At 35.9% G+C, this 18,366-nt stretch overlaps 1 protein-coding gene and 1 long non-coding RNA gene across 2 annotated transcripts in view; one reads left to right on the top strand and one right to left on the bottom strand.

The window, feature by feature from the left end:
• Positions 1–12,719, bottom strand: part of LOC144973576 (uncharacterized) — a 23,571-nt gene extending 10,852 nt beyond the window's left edge. Inside the window, exons 1-2 of the mRNA XM_078916201.1 lie at positions 12,249–12,719; positions 10,027–10,138 (exon numbers count right to left, since the gene is read on the bottom strand). Coding sequence (XP_078772327.1) covers positions 10,027–10,138; positions 12,249–12,292 — 156 coding nt within the window. The 5' untranslated portion in view covers positions 12,293–12,719. The remainder of the gene's footprint in view (positions 1–10,026; positions 10,139–12,248) is intronic.
• A 162-nt stretch (positions 12,720–12,881) lies between these two features.
• On the top strand, positions 12,882–17,167 carry LOC144973577 (uncharacterized). The gene is made up of 2 exons (XR_013645581.1): positions 12,882–13,380; positions 16,094–17,167. It is a non-coding gene; the product is annotated as an uncharacterized LOC144973577 (long non-coding RNA).
• The last annotated feature ends 1,199 nt before the right edge of the window (positions 17,168–18,366 follow it).

Here is an 18,366-nt window from a genome sequence, read left to right on the forward strand (position 1 = left end):
ATTATTTGGTTAGTGTCAGGCCATAACTTTACGAAGGCCACGGTTCTAGTGTCAGGCCGTAGCCATCGTTATGTTATAGCCTGAAACTGAAATCCTAAAGGACTGGCAGTTTGACGTCATTATTTGGTTTTTGCACCGTCTAGTGAGTTGTCGTTAGTAGAGCTCATGGAAACAAGTGGTCCCATTGGTTGAACTATTGAATACAACTCACGATTTGTTTTCTTTTGTGGCAAAAGACTGGCATTTTGACGTCATTTTTTGGCCAGTGTCAGGCTATAACTTTACGAAGGCCACGCTCGGACACTCTACTAAATGATTCCGACGGAACTCTCAAAAACTCGCTTCACCAAATGTGGTATTTTGCCATTATTTCCCTTTTTTTTTTGTTTTTTTTTTTTTTTTTTTGTCTTGTTTTTAATCTCCTGCCTGACAAAGGCCAAGGGTCGAAACGTTATTGGTTTGGTTTGACTCCATGTATATGAGTCACCTTCTTTTGTCTTCTTCTTTTTTTTTTTTTTTTACTCAGTCCGATTAACTTTCATAAGTTAGGTTTTATTTCCACTAGGACCAGAAAAATCACAAGACGTTATGTCACTATTATAACTTAACAGGCAATACTTGACTGGCTGCATGCCGTACGACGACAAAACACTTGTTTTTTTTTTGTGTGGTTTATTTTCATTTTGGTGTGTGTGTGTTTTTGTTGTTTTTCTTTGTGGTTTATTTTTATTTTGGTGTGTTTGTTTTGTTTTTTTGGGTTACAAACATTTGCTTAAAATATCGATAGATTTATATAATCGACAATTTGTCAAAAAGTTCAAACTCCTCCATTTTCAGTTCATTAAAAATACGAAGTGACTATTCTCACCCCCCGGATGCTAGTCTTCATAATAGTAGTCCAGTAGTCCACAATTGTTGTATGTTTAATCCAAAGGTTGTAATGCAGTAATTTGTTAAGTTTCTTGTCACAAGTTGCACAATTAAAAAAAAATCAATCAAATCCAAATCGCAAAAAGCCGGCGACGTTTTTTTCGGTAATCCAATAGGCCGGGGGATCGGCCGGGGGACGGGGGGGGGGGGGGGGGGGGGGTGGGTGAGAATAGAGGCAGCCTTAAAAATATGTAGATCTATCTATATTATTGACAAGCAGGAGGACATCTGAAACTGTCGATATAATGTTATCAGGTAAACGTTTATTAGCCAATAGGATAAAAATAAGTTTTGTCAATCAATGATAACATGAATGAGCGATCATATCACTATCAGACACTTGTGATGGTGAGATAAATAATTCACAATCGCACGTGACCGCATTACTGAGTCAAAGCGATGACCCCACCTTTTAGAGGGTCAAGTAGTCGATGAAGAGTTGAAGATGAATGGATGTTGGTATGTAGTTATCCCCTTACAGGCGTGGTACGAATGTACCCGACCCGGACACCAGACATTCTTCCTTACAATTTTCACCAACGGTGAGTGCAGTGACAGCAATGCTGTTTCATTGACTGAAGCTCGAACGTTCTACCGGCCGGTATAAAAAAAAAAAGTTGAGCTTTTATATAGGGCAATATCCACTAAACGTGCTCAAAGCGCTTTACAAGGGAGTCCCTGGCCAACAGCAACATTAAACATGTAGGACGGGACACGACGCTTGTTATGCGATATTACAATTTTTTTTCGGACCGAGACCATGCTGTTAACGGCCATGTACTCATTTTACACCTGAGTACGGTGAGAAAATGTGAGTAAAGAGCCTTTTCCAGGGACTTAACTATGCGCCGAGCGAGGCTCGAACCCAGGACCTACCGATCCGAAAGCGAGTATCATACCACAAGTCCACATAGCCGGTAACGGTAACCCGTTTAGCCCATCAATAAAAAAAAAAATATCACTCCGATCTTAAAACTAAATAAAAAAGTAATTTTGTTAATAAGCATCAAATCGAGGCGCGTACGCGTGGCTGGACATTGTTAATTTGGACCTGCTGAGTTCAAATATGTATTTAGTTTTAAGATCGGAGTGATATTTTTGATATTGATGGGCAAAACGGTTTACAGTTACGTTACCGGTATAGATAGAATGCGCTTGGCCAAGGAGTTCACAACATTGCCATCCGGAAGTATAACGGACCAACACACAAACAATGTGTAACCATGAACTTTTATAGCATGGTTAATACAGTTTAGTGAGAACAACTCACAAACGCGGATGGCAAAAACAATAACAAAGGCCTGAGTGACGTCATCTGCATACTATCTATACCGGCCAGTAGAACGTTATGCACTCTTGAGGAAAACGAGTAGGTATGCAGTTACAGACTACACATAATGAACGAAACTCTTAACTTGATAGAAATTAAGTTATCACGGTAAACGGGTTAAATGATAACAAGACACACACGTCTGTCAATAGAGAACAAACGGTTTGGTCATTCATTATCAATATAACAACATGAAAGCAATAGGTTTGTCTTTGTCTCCATCTGCCTCCTCTCGTGTGTCATATTCATTATTGGTCAAGTGTTGTTAAGACTATTAAATATAAATCATACATTTGCAAATTTCTTTTTATAAATAGCATTCATTACCTCTGCTTCCTCCCTCTCAATAATCAGTTCATTTGCCTCACAATCCATTCAATCTCACAGCAACAGATGTGGAAACCAATTTCTATCTAATTCTATACAAGTCCCATGTCTGGCGTCCATTTTTTGTGATTAGCACTCTTCTATTACCCGTTCACATGTGAATAGGTCGGGCCCAATTTGCTATATTACTATATTATTTTGTCATCCATTCGGTGAATGGCCAAGGTCAATGTCACACGACTTTGTAAATAAACAACTCGGTTAACGGTTAATCGATTTCGTCACACCAGGGATTTTGCACGGCTTTATTTTTTTTTTTTTTTTTTGGGATGGGGGGGGGGGGGGGGGGGGGGGGGGGGTTGTACGCCCTGGCGACGCTTTCATGTTATATATGCGCTGCAAAATACATGTGTATAGCATATTTAGTGGATATTGCGCTATATAAAGCTCATTTTCTTTAGCAGCTGGTATCGTCAAAATTTAAAGTGGGATGAAAAGGTTCGTTAAAAAACAACAACAAATCTTAAGCTTTTATATAGCGCAATATCCACTAAAACGTCTTCAAAGCGCTTTACAAGGGGTCCCTGGCCAACAGAAACATTTAACATGTCGCCTGTTAGGCGATATTACAATTTTTCGGACACAAACAACTAGGTACTCATTTTACATCTGAGCAAGGTGAGAGAATGTGAGTAAAGAGCCTTTTCCAATGACTCAGATATGCGCTGAGCGAGCCTCCAACCCAGGACCTTCCGATCCTAAAGCGAGTGTCATACCGCTAGAACACATTACACCAATCTGGCCTAAAGTACAGGGTCTTATGCTAGCAGGATGACAGAAGAAACATTATCATGAAAATGTCGGTATAGATAGTTCGAAGATGACGTCACTCGGGTCTTTGTTATTGTTTTTTGCCATCCGCGTTTATGAGTAATGGCCGACTATTAACGTTCATGGATACACAAGTTTTGTGTGTTGGTCAGTTATACTTCCGGATGGCAATGTTAAGAGATTATTAGGCAAGCGCATACTATCTATAGCTGAATTCCAAAGATGTTGTCTAATGTGTGCATCTTTTCTACCATGAAGCGATTGAGGCGAACTAAGACTAAGGCATGTATTTGGAGCGACAAGCACATATTATTTGCAGGTCTGATCACCGAGCACAAAAAACGGGCTGAAAAATCCAATAAGAACAAGGAAAATTAACACAATTGTTTGCATTAAATAGACAAAACAAGACACCTCCAGCCTTCTTGACAGTCGAACGTGAACTGACAGTCACGGCGTGATTCTTCATTTGTAACCCAATTCGGAATTGGATTCAGTAGTCTGATGTCACGCGCTCGGCAACGGCGGCCATCTTGGTTCTAAACAAAGAAAATCATTACTTTTTATTCTTCATGCTGGTTAGAACTTTTCATTCCCTTTTCATATGCCTTGTGATCAGAATGTGTAAAAGTCAAAACATGATCAAATTGATGGGGTTTTTTTTCCTCTGGATACGCGTTTAAGCTCGCCGGAGAAATATTTCATACGGCGTCCGCCATTGTTCCGATAGTTTAGAGCCAGTGTTACTAAGTTACCATACGTCATTAGGAAGGAAGTGATGTTACGACTATTGAATGGTACGAGGTAGAGTAGACAATATATTGCGTTGGTTTGAGAGTAATTTCCATTACAACAACGGGCCCGTGAATATTTGGGTTATCAGACCTGCAAATAAGTACTCATCGGTTTGTATGTTTTAGTTTGTTTTTAAAAAAGGGTTTTACGGTTCTTGCAACACATTAAGGTTATATCAGCGCTAGTTAAAAGGAAGAAAATGGGGTAGTAAAAGGTTCTGGAATTACAATTAAAGCAGCCAAGAAAAAGTAAGACATAGGGGAACTGGGAACAAATAGGGATCAGATGTAGATTCCAAGAGTTTACCACCAATGTACTTAGTTTGAGATCACCTATAAGTCTCATCCGGACACAAGCACGAAATCCAACAAAGAGGAACACACTCAAATGCTTACATAATACATTCAAAATAACAAATATAATAATACATAACAGAGAGATGATTTGCAAGGGAAAAAATATCAGTTTGTAGATAACATTAAAAAAAAAACAACAAACAAAAAAAAAAACAAAAACAAACAACAGCAAATACAAACGATAAAATTTAATACTATGCGTCCTATACACAAAACACACTCCTCAACATACGACAAAATGTATCTATAAAAGTTTGGTTGCTAGCAATTCAGTGGCCCGAGAGCCTACTCAAACAGTGTAATTCCAAAGTCGCACCCTATTTGTCCAATGCTATTATAACATTATTATTATTATTATTATCATTACTATTATCATTATAAGAATATTAACAATTATTATTATTATTATTATTATCATTATCATTATAAGAATATTAACAATTATTATTATAACTATTATTGTCCAATGCTATGTTATTATTATTATTATTATTATTATTATTATTATTATATTATATTATTATTATTATTATTATTATTTATTATTAAAAGATATTAACAATTATTATTATTATTACTATTACGGTCCAATGCTATATTATTATTATTATTATTATTATTATTATTATTATTATTATTATTATTATTATTATTATTATTATTATATAATTAATAATAATTAATAATAATAATAATAATAATAATAATAATAATAATAATAATAATAATAATAATAATAATAATAATCTTAAACAATGTATAGAAGGAACGAAATTGACATCACTCGGCTCTTTGTCATTTTCACCAGCCATTTTTATGAGTAGTTCTCACTAGATTCTTTCAATCGGACTAACTATAAACATTCAAGGATACATAATAGATTTGTGTTTTTGTACGTTATATATCCGGCTGGCGAATGGTTGTGACAATTTTGGATAAACGCACAGCATCAATACACAAGTCACATGATAGTTTGTTTATGACACGTTTATCACAGTAGTAGGATGCGTGTCTCCACACTCCTTTTAACATAAAGTAAACACCTCGAAATAGAACATATTATTACTTGATTTGTTATCTGTAATGTTTGCATAACATGGAATGCTTTGACATTGGACTTAATTAAAGCAAACGTGATATCTTATGATTTTAAAAAAAACAAAAAAAAAAACAAAAAAAAAAAAAAAAAACACAGACAAACAAAACTGTTACTCGTTCAGTTTCAGCTGTCATCCAATGACAAAAAATTTAAAACAATGAGAATCCTACACATCATTTAGATATAAAAGAGGAGTCTACTCTTCCTCCTACTACTACAACAAATAGTAGTAGTAGTAGTAGTAGTAGTAGTAGTAGTAGTAGTAGTAGTAGTAGTAGTAGTGGTAGCAGCAGCAGTAGTAGTAGTAGTAGTAGTAGTAGTGGTAGTAGTAGTAGTAGTAGTAGTAGTAGTAGTAGTAGTAGTGGCAGTGGCAGTAGTAGTGGCAGTAGTAGTGGGAGTAGTAGTAGTAGTAGTAGTGGTGGTAGTAGTAGTAGTAGTAGTAGTAGTAGTAGTAGTAGTAGTAGTAGTAGTAGTAGTAGTAGTAGTAGTCGTAGTAGTAGTAGTAGTCGTAGTAGTAGTAGTAGTAGTAGTAGTAGTAGTAGTAGTAGTAGTAGTCGTATCAGCAGCAGAAGCAGCGACAGTAAAATATAAAGCAATTCAGCTGGTAACATCATCATCATCAATAATAATGCACATAATATACTGTAATTCGAAGGAGAGAATGCCCAAGTGACCCGATTCATCGTCTATTTTAAGGACAGTATAATAAATTACACAACGATTGAGTCATTAGGTAAGATGAAGAGGGATAAGTGAGTGTGTGTGTGTGTGTGTGTCTGTGTGTGTGTGCGCACGCGCGCGTCTTACTCACTCTCACTCTTTTCTCTCATGATTTGGTTTGCAATTGGTGGAGAGAAACTGATTTTTGGATATAATTTTTAAAAATAAATAAATAAGATGATAGAAGCAGAAGATTGACGCGTGGCACAGAGTATGGCAGATAATCGTAATGATAACCAAAAAAAAAAAAAAACAACAAAAAACAAAATTAAAAACAAAACAAAAACAAACCATGGCAACCAAGAATACATGCCATATATATATATATATATATATATATATATATATATATATATATATATATATATATATATATATATATATATATATATATATAAGCCGAGTGGACTTATTTGCTGGTCTGATTGACCCAATTTGCTATGAGTTCATAATATTATTGAAACGAAAATACGCTCCAGACTCGAATCCTCGAGTCCTCTACGGCTATGTGGTCAAGTGGTATAACACTCGCTTTCGGGTAGGAAGGTCCTGGGTTCGAGCCTCGCGCTCGGCGCATAGTTGAGTCCTTGGAAAAGGCTCTTTACTCACATTCTCTCACCGTACTCAGGTGTAAAATGAGTACCTGGACGTTAACAGCGTTGTCTTTGTCCGAAAATTTTAATATCGCCTAGCAGGCGTCATGTCCCGTTCTACATGTTAAATGTTGCTGTTGACCAGGGACCCCTTGTAAAGCACTTTGAGCACATTTAGTGGACATTGCGCTATATAAAGTCCAATTTTTTTTCTACAACAATGTTAAAACAAGCCCAGAATAAATGCTTTTGGTTATCAGACCAGCTAACATCATAATTTATTACCATTACTAACAGCTGTAACCATTGTTCAACACATTTCATTGATTGTATCACACTTGAGGTGAACAATGACACTCAATTAGGACTGAACAAAACTGCACACTTATCGTATAAGCGACGTGCATGGAACATGTTTCTCCCATTGTACCCTGCACATTGATATGTAAAATAAATGATGACATAAACGGGGAAAAGGAACTCTTCACACACTCCAGGTTTAAAAGAGAGATTGCCCATTTACAGTGACGAGTATTGTAAGACTGTTGAGCCCACCAAGGCGCCTAACGTATGGTTTGTACAATAATAAAAAAAGAACATCTGATCCGTATGACTTAATAGAAAAAAGAAGGAGAGAGAGAGAGAGAGAGAGAGAGAGAGAGAGAGAGAGAGAGAGAGAGAGAGAGAGAGAGAGAGAGAGAGAGAGAGAGAGAGAGAGGAAGAGAGAGAGAGAGAGAGAAGAGAGAGAGAGAGAAGAGAAGAGGAGAGAGAGAAAGAGAGAGAGAGAGAGAGAGAGAGAGAGAAGAGAGGAGAGAGAGAGAGAGAGAGAAGAGAGAGAGAGAGAGAGAGAGAGAGAGAGAGAGAAAGAGAGAGAGAGAGAAAGAGGAGAGAGAGAAGAGAGAGAGATAGAGAGAAGAGAGAGAAGAGAGAGAGAGAGAGAGAGAGAGAGAGAGAGAGAGAGAGAGAGAGAGAGAGAGAGAGAGAGAGAGAGAGAGAGAGAGAGGCCGTAATCCTAAATCATATTCAACTCAAAATTTGACCCTTATTCTTTTGTATTTTCTCTTGAAAATTATTCTTAGAATTCTTGAATTATTTTCAATTTTTGTCGTTGCTCAATATGGAAACATATCCCTCCCTAAGATAACAACATACTTTTTTAAAAAGGTTCTAAGGCCCTTGTGACACATTTCGGTCAATTCAGCGCCAGTAAAACGGAAGAAAATGGGATAGCCTAAAATTCTAGAGTCACAATTTTAGGTTAAAGTACCCAAGAAAAAGCAAGACAAAGGGGACTGGTTCAATTATGAGAACAGATATAAGAAGTTCCAAGATTACACTACCAGTGTACTAGGTTTGAAACCACCTAAATGTTTCACCAAAAAAAAAAAAGTGAGCATTTATAAAGCGCAATTTCAAGTAAACGTGCTCAAATGACAGGATCTCACAAAGAGGAATATAACCAAATGCTTACAATTAACAAATCTTCTGTGGAAAAATAACGAGCAGCAGTGGTGTGAATCATCATCATCGACATTGTCGTCGTCGATATCATCATCATCATTATTGTAGTCATCATCACCATCTTCTTCTTAATATAAGACATAACATTTAATATAGTTATCTGCTGTCCCAGTAAATAAATCGTATCGTTCTGTCTGTCTGTCTGTTTGTGTGTATGTATGTACGCACGCTCATTTCTTTTGTGTACATGATTAGAAACAATGTGCTTGTGTGTATGTCTGTATCTGTATTTGTAAATGTGTAGATGTTCATACCATGAACCAAACTGTTTGAGCATGAATTGCCTTTTATTTGGACAATAAAGATTATTATTATTAAATCATATTCACAACATGGATGGACACATTCAGAGACACAACACCATCCAAAAATCAGCGCTATAAAGGGAAAAGTAGCTGGCAGAAAGGCAGAGGCAAACCAAGGAAGTCCCGGATAGGAAACATGGAGGCAACAACTGGCAAAAAGATAATCGACTGCTCGGTAATGGCCCTTGAGCATGAAGAATGGAGTTCCATGACATTCAACCTCTGTATGGAGACGGAACTCCGGTAGGGTAAGGTAGAGCATTCAAATCATAAAATATAATAATGCATAATAGTAATAGAGAGATGATTTAAAAGAAATAAAATACCATCTCCCAAAAACGAGTACAATACATTTGACTGTTTCCCCACTCAGCTAATGACTCTGACCAGGGCCAGGAGACACTTCAAGTTATCTCATTCCAAGACAAAGACAGAAAGCGACTTGGAAAAGGAAATATTATGGGGATAGAAGACAGAAAAAGTGACCTCCTTGCCCATTCATGGGAGATTAATAGACCCCACCCAGAATTGGTAGTGCTCTTAACTCACTCAACCCTAACGTCGACTATATCACTAGTAAGCCCGGGGTTACTTTTACCCCATGCTATTTATTACATTATTCTGAGACCAATTCTAAACGTTGTATCAAGGCTAATGTTCTTAATGTTTACATGTTCATGGTAGTTGATTAAAAATATTTATGCACATGCTCAATTTTAATACATGTTTTCCAAAAGTAGCAAAAATATCTAGGATTGAGTGAGTTAACAGGCAAAAATCAAAAAGTCTGAAAATTTTTGACATAAACTTAAACCCCCAAAACATCACATCACCATATCCCTTTCCCCTGTCATGCCAACCATCATCTTGTGTCACTTTTGACACTTGGCGCCAGCCTGTCGAGGCTGACATCATCATAATATTACTGTGAATCTCTACAGAATTCACGCAATTGAACACAGGTGTCAAATTATGACATATGACATGATGATTTTTCCACCTGAAGAACTCCCCACCCATGAAATATTAAAATTAAAAACAGACTGGGAGATAATGCTGGAACAAAAACAAGACAAAAAAAAAGTTTTCCCCGGATGTATTTTCCGACATGAACATCAGACATGACAGCAAAAATGTCTGAGATGCTGGAAAAGACGGAATTCCGCCAAAAAGCAGAAAATTTAAGCGCAACTGATTAGGACTAAATTAGAAGACTCACCACAAGACCACTTTGTGTGAAGGCGTAGGCTATGCTTAAATAATTTGCTCCAATGAAAGCTTTCAGCATGTTCGCAAAGTCGCTGAGCAATACAGTGCATGTTGGGGAACTCCTGAAAACCAAGAGAAAGAGATTAGATATGATTATGGAAAGATACTAATTAATTAAATAAATTACCAAATCATAATCAATAGGGATTGCACAGGTCAAAAGATTTAAAAACTGCGTCATATGAAGATATAAATACATAACAACTTATTCACCAAAAAAATAATAATTTGAATTCATTGATAACAAAAGTACACAATATACAAAAATAAAAAAGGTCAAATTAGTCCATTTACTTTAACCCCCCCAAAAATTCGACAATTAGTTTTATATCATGTCCAAAATATAATTTTTTAAAAAATAGCATCTAAATCTATTTCAGCTTAAAATGGTACAGTTGCAATCCGACTGCAATTTTATTAAAAAAAACGCCAAAATCTGTACCTGATATTCAAACAACTGTATACATTTAAATGTAATATATTATATAAGACAGGTATAACATTGATTAAAGGTCTAAGTAGTCCAAGAACTATTTCATGTGTGAAATGCAATAAACTCTCTTTCTCTCTATCTCACACACACAAATGACTCTGGTTCCTCCAGCAATTCCATTTTGAAATCAAGGAGTTTTCAAGGTGATTTTAAAAATAAAATTCAAGGATTAAAACAACAAATTATCACTTCAACTTCAACGCTTAAGTTTCCACAGCAATGTAAGGGCCTCAAGTTCAATTTTCTTCAACGTTGATTGAACAACAAATTTCATGGTATCAAAATATGCTGCATATGTTGCTATTTTTTTAGCTTTTTTTTTTTTTTTTGATGATGCGATGCGGTGGTAGGGATGGTGATGTGGTGATGGTTGTAGTAGTGGTGATGTGGTGGTGGTTGTGTGGTGATCTGGTAACTGTCTAGTTGTTGTAGTAGTAATGGTTGTAGCAGTGCAGTGGTGGTAAGGATGGTGATGTGGTGGTGGTTGTAGTAGTAGTGGTGGTAGGGATGGTGATGTGGTGGTGGTAAGGATGGTGATGTGGTGGTTGTTGTGGTAATATTATTAATAATGGCAATGGTGGTAAGCATTGGTATGGTCTAGGCACTTTGATAACTCCAGTCCAGCGGCCGCCGATAGGCTCACTGTAAGGTGAAACTCGTTTTTTGGACCTTTATTTTTGGCCCTTTACTGTTTTGGTCACCATGGCGTTATTTGTGAAACTATGTGACTAATGTTGGTATCATTTTAAAGGGCACAAAACAAGCTTTCTAACTGTGTATTTCATTCTCAATTCCTGATTGTATTTCTCAAAAAACTTATGTTATAAAAATGTATAAATTTTTGAATTATAAGAACTTTTTAAATTATGGATACATTTTAATTATACTTCATACATCTATAGACAATTAATTGAAGAACATCTCTGCCAAATTTCATCAGAATTGATACACTCGCTCATTATTTTATTTTTCCCGCCATCACCCCACTTTTTTTTTACAAAAACCTCATATTTTTTTCCATTTTCATTTATCCTTAATTTATTCCATACTTGTCATACATGAAAATGATTTATATGAAAATAAAGCTTATTTTCTGACCTTTAAAGTGATACCTAACACTTGCCATTTATTTTTTAATTGAAACAAAATTACTGAAAACAATAAGTGGGCCATGTTGACTGCAAAACTCAACATTTCCCGATAGCCGCGAGATGCTGGTTTTGAGGCAGCGGTGAGATTGAGATCACAGATTCTCTCTAACTCTAAAATTGACAAAAAATGTCAACAGAAAAATATAAATAACTCTGGAACCGTAAATCGTAGAGAAACAAACAAGGTATCAAATTTTATGTTTTTTCAAGTCCCATCCCCCTGACTGGGTCAAATTAAGATATTTTGAGTTTGAAAATGTTATCAAAGTCAAAGTGCCTAGTATGGTGAGATGTGATTGTAATTGTAGTGTAGTAGTAGTAGTAGTAGTGGCGGTGGTATACAGCTGCATGGTCAGGGTTGATGCTTTCTTTCGCCATGAAGCTCTTTCTCGACTTCAGTCTACTTGTCGTTGAGTTGTGGTCAACACCAACATTCAAAAGGAAAAACAGGCATCGTCATAGTCATAGCCCTGTGAACATGGAAACCAGAGCCAGAGAAGAAAGTGAAAGTCTACAACAAAAACTAACCTGGGGTGTTCCATTATAATTTCAATTGTAGAATAATCCGCCATCAGAAGAAGAGAAAAATAAATAACAATTTACACAATGTCTTTGTTTCTCTGGCACGACCACGTAGAATGACAATAATTGTGGTGTAGTAGTAGTAGCGTAGCGTTCTGTTGTCTTTGTGAGTGGTTGCCAACTTTTCCACTACCGACAAAAACAAGAGGAAAGTTGAAAGTTCGAGTAGTCAATACATATTTAAAAAACACGATTATTTTGCTGAGTTCGGCTTTCCTTCAACATTTACGCAGTTGTGAAAGATATTGTTTCCTTGATATTCTTAGCTCCTTATCCTCAAAATTCAGTTGCTAAATCAAATAATTTAAACAGAGCAGACGGTCAAAAGGTTTTGCAGTAAACCTAAACAGTGGAAAAATACAAGTCACTTAAATACTTAAATGGAACGGATGGAAACGATATTGAGGTATCTGATATTTTACATACCGCCCAGCTCTTCTATGGAAAATTCCCAAAATTTGTTTGCATTTTGAGTTTTCTTTTTCAAAGATTTCCGATTGGTGCGATTACCGGGTTGTGTTCAGTTTTTATTCTTCTGACTCTGCACATCGATTACTAGTATTGAACAGTAAAGGAAGGTGCCCCAAACGTAAACAAGGTCTAGAAGCACGTGGCAGACCACATGTTCCTGTCTTGACAGCTCACGTTCCAATGTAAATTATAGAAAAAAATAACCTTTAAAATTTGGCTGTTATGTGGCAAAAGAAACACATATTCATAAATACTCGATCACGCGTCAAATAATATCTAAATATTGATTTTTTATTAAACAAATCGTAAAATTTATCAAAAATTACTGTCGGTCTATTTTTAGACCACGGTCAATCTCATTCTCCAAAATCAATGCGCTTGTGTGAACAAAACAAGAACTATTTGAAATCTGGTTTTCGGAATAATTTAGCCATATACAAAGAATTTAAATAAATAACTATTTTATTTGTACGTATTTGTTTTTAACTGACTGAGTATTATCTACAATTTGAACGACAAAAACGGGAGACCTGTTTTGTGCGCAACGTTGTCCGGCTGCTAAAGTTCCTAATCACCAGAAAAGAATGGCAGTCCAACTCATGCAAAGGTAAGATGCCAATTTCAGTGTTTGAGTTTGTAATTTGTATCGATTGGTTTTGAGAGAAGGAAACGATTTAGTTCAATGTTAATCCATAATAGCGTTCGGGTATTTAACTTTGGATGTCTCACCGGCATAATTTTAGAATGCTTTGTTTATTTGTTTTCATTTCACTTCGCAATTTGACTGCTGTCAGTCATTACAAATTACAGTTACAGTTACAGTACAGCTTCACTCGCCGATTCTCACTTACAGAGTTTACGTTTCCTTCACTCATGTCTGCTTCATGCTCATTCAGTGAGTGATTCGAATACTACTCTGTGAGAGAACACACTTTTCGTAATTTATGACATTTTATGGGTAACGTTTACAGTCTAGAACGTGTGTCAGTGTCAGCGTCAGTCATAACTTGACCGAAAAACAAAACAGAAAGGAACAAAAAAAAGAGCAGACACCCCCCTCCTCAGTAGTTGAAATCTCAACAAAAGTTGTTTTTTTAAATCCTCATCTTTCGTGGCGCGTAGCTTTCACCGCTTGTCATATTTTATTGACTCTCGCTCTTTCCTGACCTGATAATAATAATAGATTTCGAAACAGTCTTCATTCTCTCATTATCTATTCATGACTGGAACTGGAAAAGGAACAAGACAAAGGGTCTCTGCCACCGATTTTCAATATCTTGTGTTGTTTGAGGGATTTAAGTTGGTAGCCGTTTTTGCCACATAAGACTTGTTGTTATTGTTTTTGCTGAGAGTCGATGGGATAAGGAATGGCAGAGAGGGAGGAAGGGGTGAAAAAATGAGAATGTCTGGGAAAAGAAAATGTCCCACTCAACCCCTTCTCGCATCTTTGATATTTGGCAGGTGTCAAACTACATGTATGACGTTTTGGATCTTCCAAGCCGTTTCGCCTTATTTGGTCGGTAGCTCTGTGAAAGAAAACATACAATTGTAAAATGCAGGGAGTGCGGTCTGATATTTTCGTCGTCGCTATGATTATTCCCAGACAGGGTCTGCCAATAACGAAAATTGGTTATTCCCAGACCGATAGAGGAAAAAAAAAAACAATATTTTTTTATTTAAAAAAAAAATAAAAACAATTTTAAGAAATTCATGCTCAGAAACGGAACAAGGCCAAACAAAAAAGGATAAAAGAATAGACTCGCTCCAAAAAAAAAAAAAGATTTTAAAAAAAAAAGGGGGGGGGGGGGGGGGGGGGGGGAGAGCGATTGAATGAATCTGTGCAGCTAAAATGAGCAACGAGTTTCCCTTGGCTCAAGAGGAATGAAAATGAAAAAAACTGTGTTTAAGTTTTTGTATGAGTGTTGTGGGGGGTCGTGGGGTTTTGTTACAGTTTTATACTTATAGATAGAATGCGGTTGGCCAAGGAGTTCACAACATTGCCATCCGGAAGTATAACGGACCAACACACAAACTCTGTGTAACCATGAACTTTTATAGTCTGGTTAATACAGTTTAGTGAGAACAACTCACAAACGCGGATGGCAAAAACAATAACAAAGGCCTGAGTGACGTCATCTGCATACTATCTATACACATCCCTGTTAGTTCAATCTATTTTGGGGGTAATGATCAAGTGGGGCCTGGTCCCACAACTCTTTACGGATTTACCTTGGATTGAAATGAAAACTAAACCTCTCTGATTACTTTAGATTACCTAATTTTATTTCATACGTTTTTTTATGAAGAAGAAGCTTTTTAGGATTTTGTAATTCATAGGAAACACCATGATATGTGACATGATGTCTTATCTAAATTTTGCCTGAGGAATGATAAGCCAACAATTTTGAAAAGCTCTCTCTATTGATCGAATTATCAAAAATTTTATTTGTGATCAGATATTTTATTTGACTTTAAAGTGAAATCTAGAGGCATTAAAAAATATTCAATGTTTATTAGACTTTTCTTATGTGATCAAAAAGTTAAATACAGGAAATACTGATCAAATGAGTTCACCAGAAGGTAAATAAAAGCCCATTTTTTAAAAGCTAATCGACATTGGTTATGTAATCTTGCCTTCATGATCATAAATCTCTGATAAAATTAGACCTGACACAACGGTTTTAGTTTTAACAACCTAGTGGTATCTGAGTTCCAGGTCCATTATGTTTTCTAATGTTTTTATTGAATATAAGCAAACCATTAAGAAATAGGTCATGTCTATATATTCAACATTGAATGGTATTTCTTCTTACATTGAAATAAGTGGTTCTTTAGAGTAATAAGGCTCATGGAACTGGAGTTATTCCTGTTTCTGTAACATGAAGCAACAGACCTTAAATAGTGCTTGATAACTTTCTTTAAACAATAAATGGTATTTCATCTTACTTTGAAATAATTGGTCCTTTAGAGTCATAAGGCTCATGGAACTGGAGTTTTTCCTGTAACATGAAGCAACAGACTGTAACAAGTGCTTGATGAACTCTGAATAAGTTGCACATTTACATTTTACTTGTAGAGTTAGATCCAGTTATTCATTCAAACATTGCTATCTTAATTTCAAATTGGCATTTAATTAATAATAATAAATATAAAGTTAAATAAATCCAATGATAATAATTGATAAAATAAGATAATTATAACTTTTATTCATTGGTTGGTCCATATGAATTTTACTTTATGATTTTGTGTGAGATGATATTGCTTTTTATGGGACCATGGGAAAATGGTTTAGGATGCCATGCTTATCTTTTTTTTTTCAGATCTAAATAACATTACAACAAGAATGAGTCTCTGCATTCCTTTAATTGTTCTGGAAGCATTGGCCTGCCTATACCATGGGAATTAAACAATTTATATTCAGGAAGAAGTATCATTATTATTATTATTATCATCATCATCATCATTGAGTCATATCCTTCAAGATTATCAAAATGGCTTTCATTTGTTACTGTATCTTATAGAGTTCCTCATATATCATTATGGACCCTTCTATGTTTTTTTAATGGAATTAATGTTTTTATTCTATATTCTTCATAAAACCTCTCAGCTTTATTGACCTACCAAGTATAATCTAGAGACTAGAGAGCGGTGATTGAGAGAACAGGACCATATTTTGCTTTCGAGCGTTTCTTAATTTTAAAAGCAGCTTACTGTAGTTTGTAAAGATTTTAAAAAACTTTTTTCTAATGACAGCGTCTAATACACGTTAAAACCAATGCATTTCTATCCCGTTGTAATTTTTGGCAGTGGTATCTCCATTTTAATGGTATTGGCTCCTGTTTCTTTATACAAATGCCCTGTGAGCTTGTTATACACTCGAAAGAAACATTTACATAGGGAAGTCAAGAAGAATATAGCAAAAGAAACCTGCTTCCTTGGTTATGAATAAGAAATTTAAAAAGAAATAGGCAAATATCTCTTTATCTTGTCTACCATTTAACTTTCTAATTATTTTTAAAAGTTTATTATATCCTTTTCTATATTTATAATTTAATTTATCAACAAGATAAGAGTACTGATGAATCTATTTATGTAGCTGATTTGTAATGGTAGTAGAATTTGATAGATGGGACCATGTGATGTTGCATATCAGAACCTTTCTTAATCAAAGCTTTTGCTAAGGCTCTTAAATCACAGATTTAAAAAAATGGAACTACACAGTTTCAGTAATAATTATCAATTTTCTTTATTTTTTTTCTTTCTCTTTCACAGGATGAGAATACAAGCATACCTTTATAATGGAGAAACATCTTATCTATATTTTTAAAAATGATTTTCAGTTTGAATAACATGAATATGAATGAAATGACAATAAAAGTGATATAAATTTATAATCTGCTTTTAATTTATTTCGATTTCACAAGTTGTGTTATGGCCCTCAGATACGGCAGGACGGGTGAGACTGAGAACCAGTCCTCACAATAGCACTAGAGGTCTTGTATGCAAGATGTGATTTCCATTGATGCAGTTTAAAGACTGTCCTGTTTTATTCATTCTGGTGCACGCTGTAGGTTTTTTGGGTTTTTTTTTTTTTGTTTCTTGTTTTAAAGAAAGATTCTTTGGGCTTTTTTCTTCAATCTAAGACTTGATTGAATTCTGACTCAATGCAAATCAACTTTGTTCCAACTCCAACTCCTCAATTTCAAATTACAATGAACTTGTGCGCCCTTCCTTCTCTGTTAACCTACAGGTTATTGGATATGTAAGTTTAATACATTTACGTCTACCACAATGATAGACTAGCAATTTTCTAAATATCTTGCATTCGTCTTTTGTAATAACTTTTCATTCTGGGTTACACATGAAAGTTAGCAATGCCGGGTTACAAAAGTATTTTGATATTAAAAAGATCATCATCCTAACATTCTAATCTTAATCTTTGTCATCTTACTTTTTTTTTTATATGTTGCCAGGTGTAAGACTTATTAATTTTGCAAGTCATCATCATCATAGCTTGTCGCACCAACACCAAACTCACTCCACAGCATTGGGGAGCAGACTCTTAGGTCATGGTCAGTGCAGCTGAGCCCATCCTGGCATTCTCTAAGGATGTCTGCTCTGGGCATTCACATGTACACAAGCTAGTCTCAGCCAGCCCCACTTTTTCATGCCACCAGTTGTTCTCACAAGTTTTGCCCGTGCTGTGTTCAGTGTTACCAATTCATTCCTGGGGAGCTCGGTTCCGTAGGACAGTTCTTCTCTCGGATCTCCAACAGCTTCATTTGCATGATTGTCCCACTCTGTGTGGAAATCCTGTATACAGCTGCATGGTCAGGGTTGATGCTTTCTTCCGTCATGAAGCTCTTTCTCGACTTCAGTCTACTTTTTATTGGGCTGTGGTCATGTTGGGGGTGCCTTGGGTCCATTTTCTGTTTATATTTCTGGGCTTTGGAAGCAGTGGCTCTTCGAATGTGGGGAGGTGCAATGCCAGCCAGCCGATGGAGGACTGGAACTGCAGTCGGTTTCAAGTTACTCTAATGATCCGGCAGGTGTTATTTTGACATGGCAGGATCTTACTCAGACTGGTGAGACC

Source organism: Berghia stephanieae, chromosome 5 (genome assembly GCF_034508935.2).
Source record: "Berghia stephanieae isolate SIO BIC M18660-M18661 chromosome 5, UCSD_Bste_1.3, whole genome shotgun sequence".
NCBI classification, from domain to species: Eukaryota; Metazoa; Mollusca; class Gastropoda; order Nudibranchia; family Aeolidiidae; genus Berghia; species Berghia stephanieae.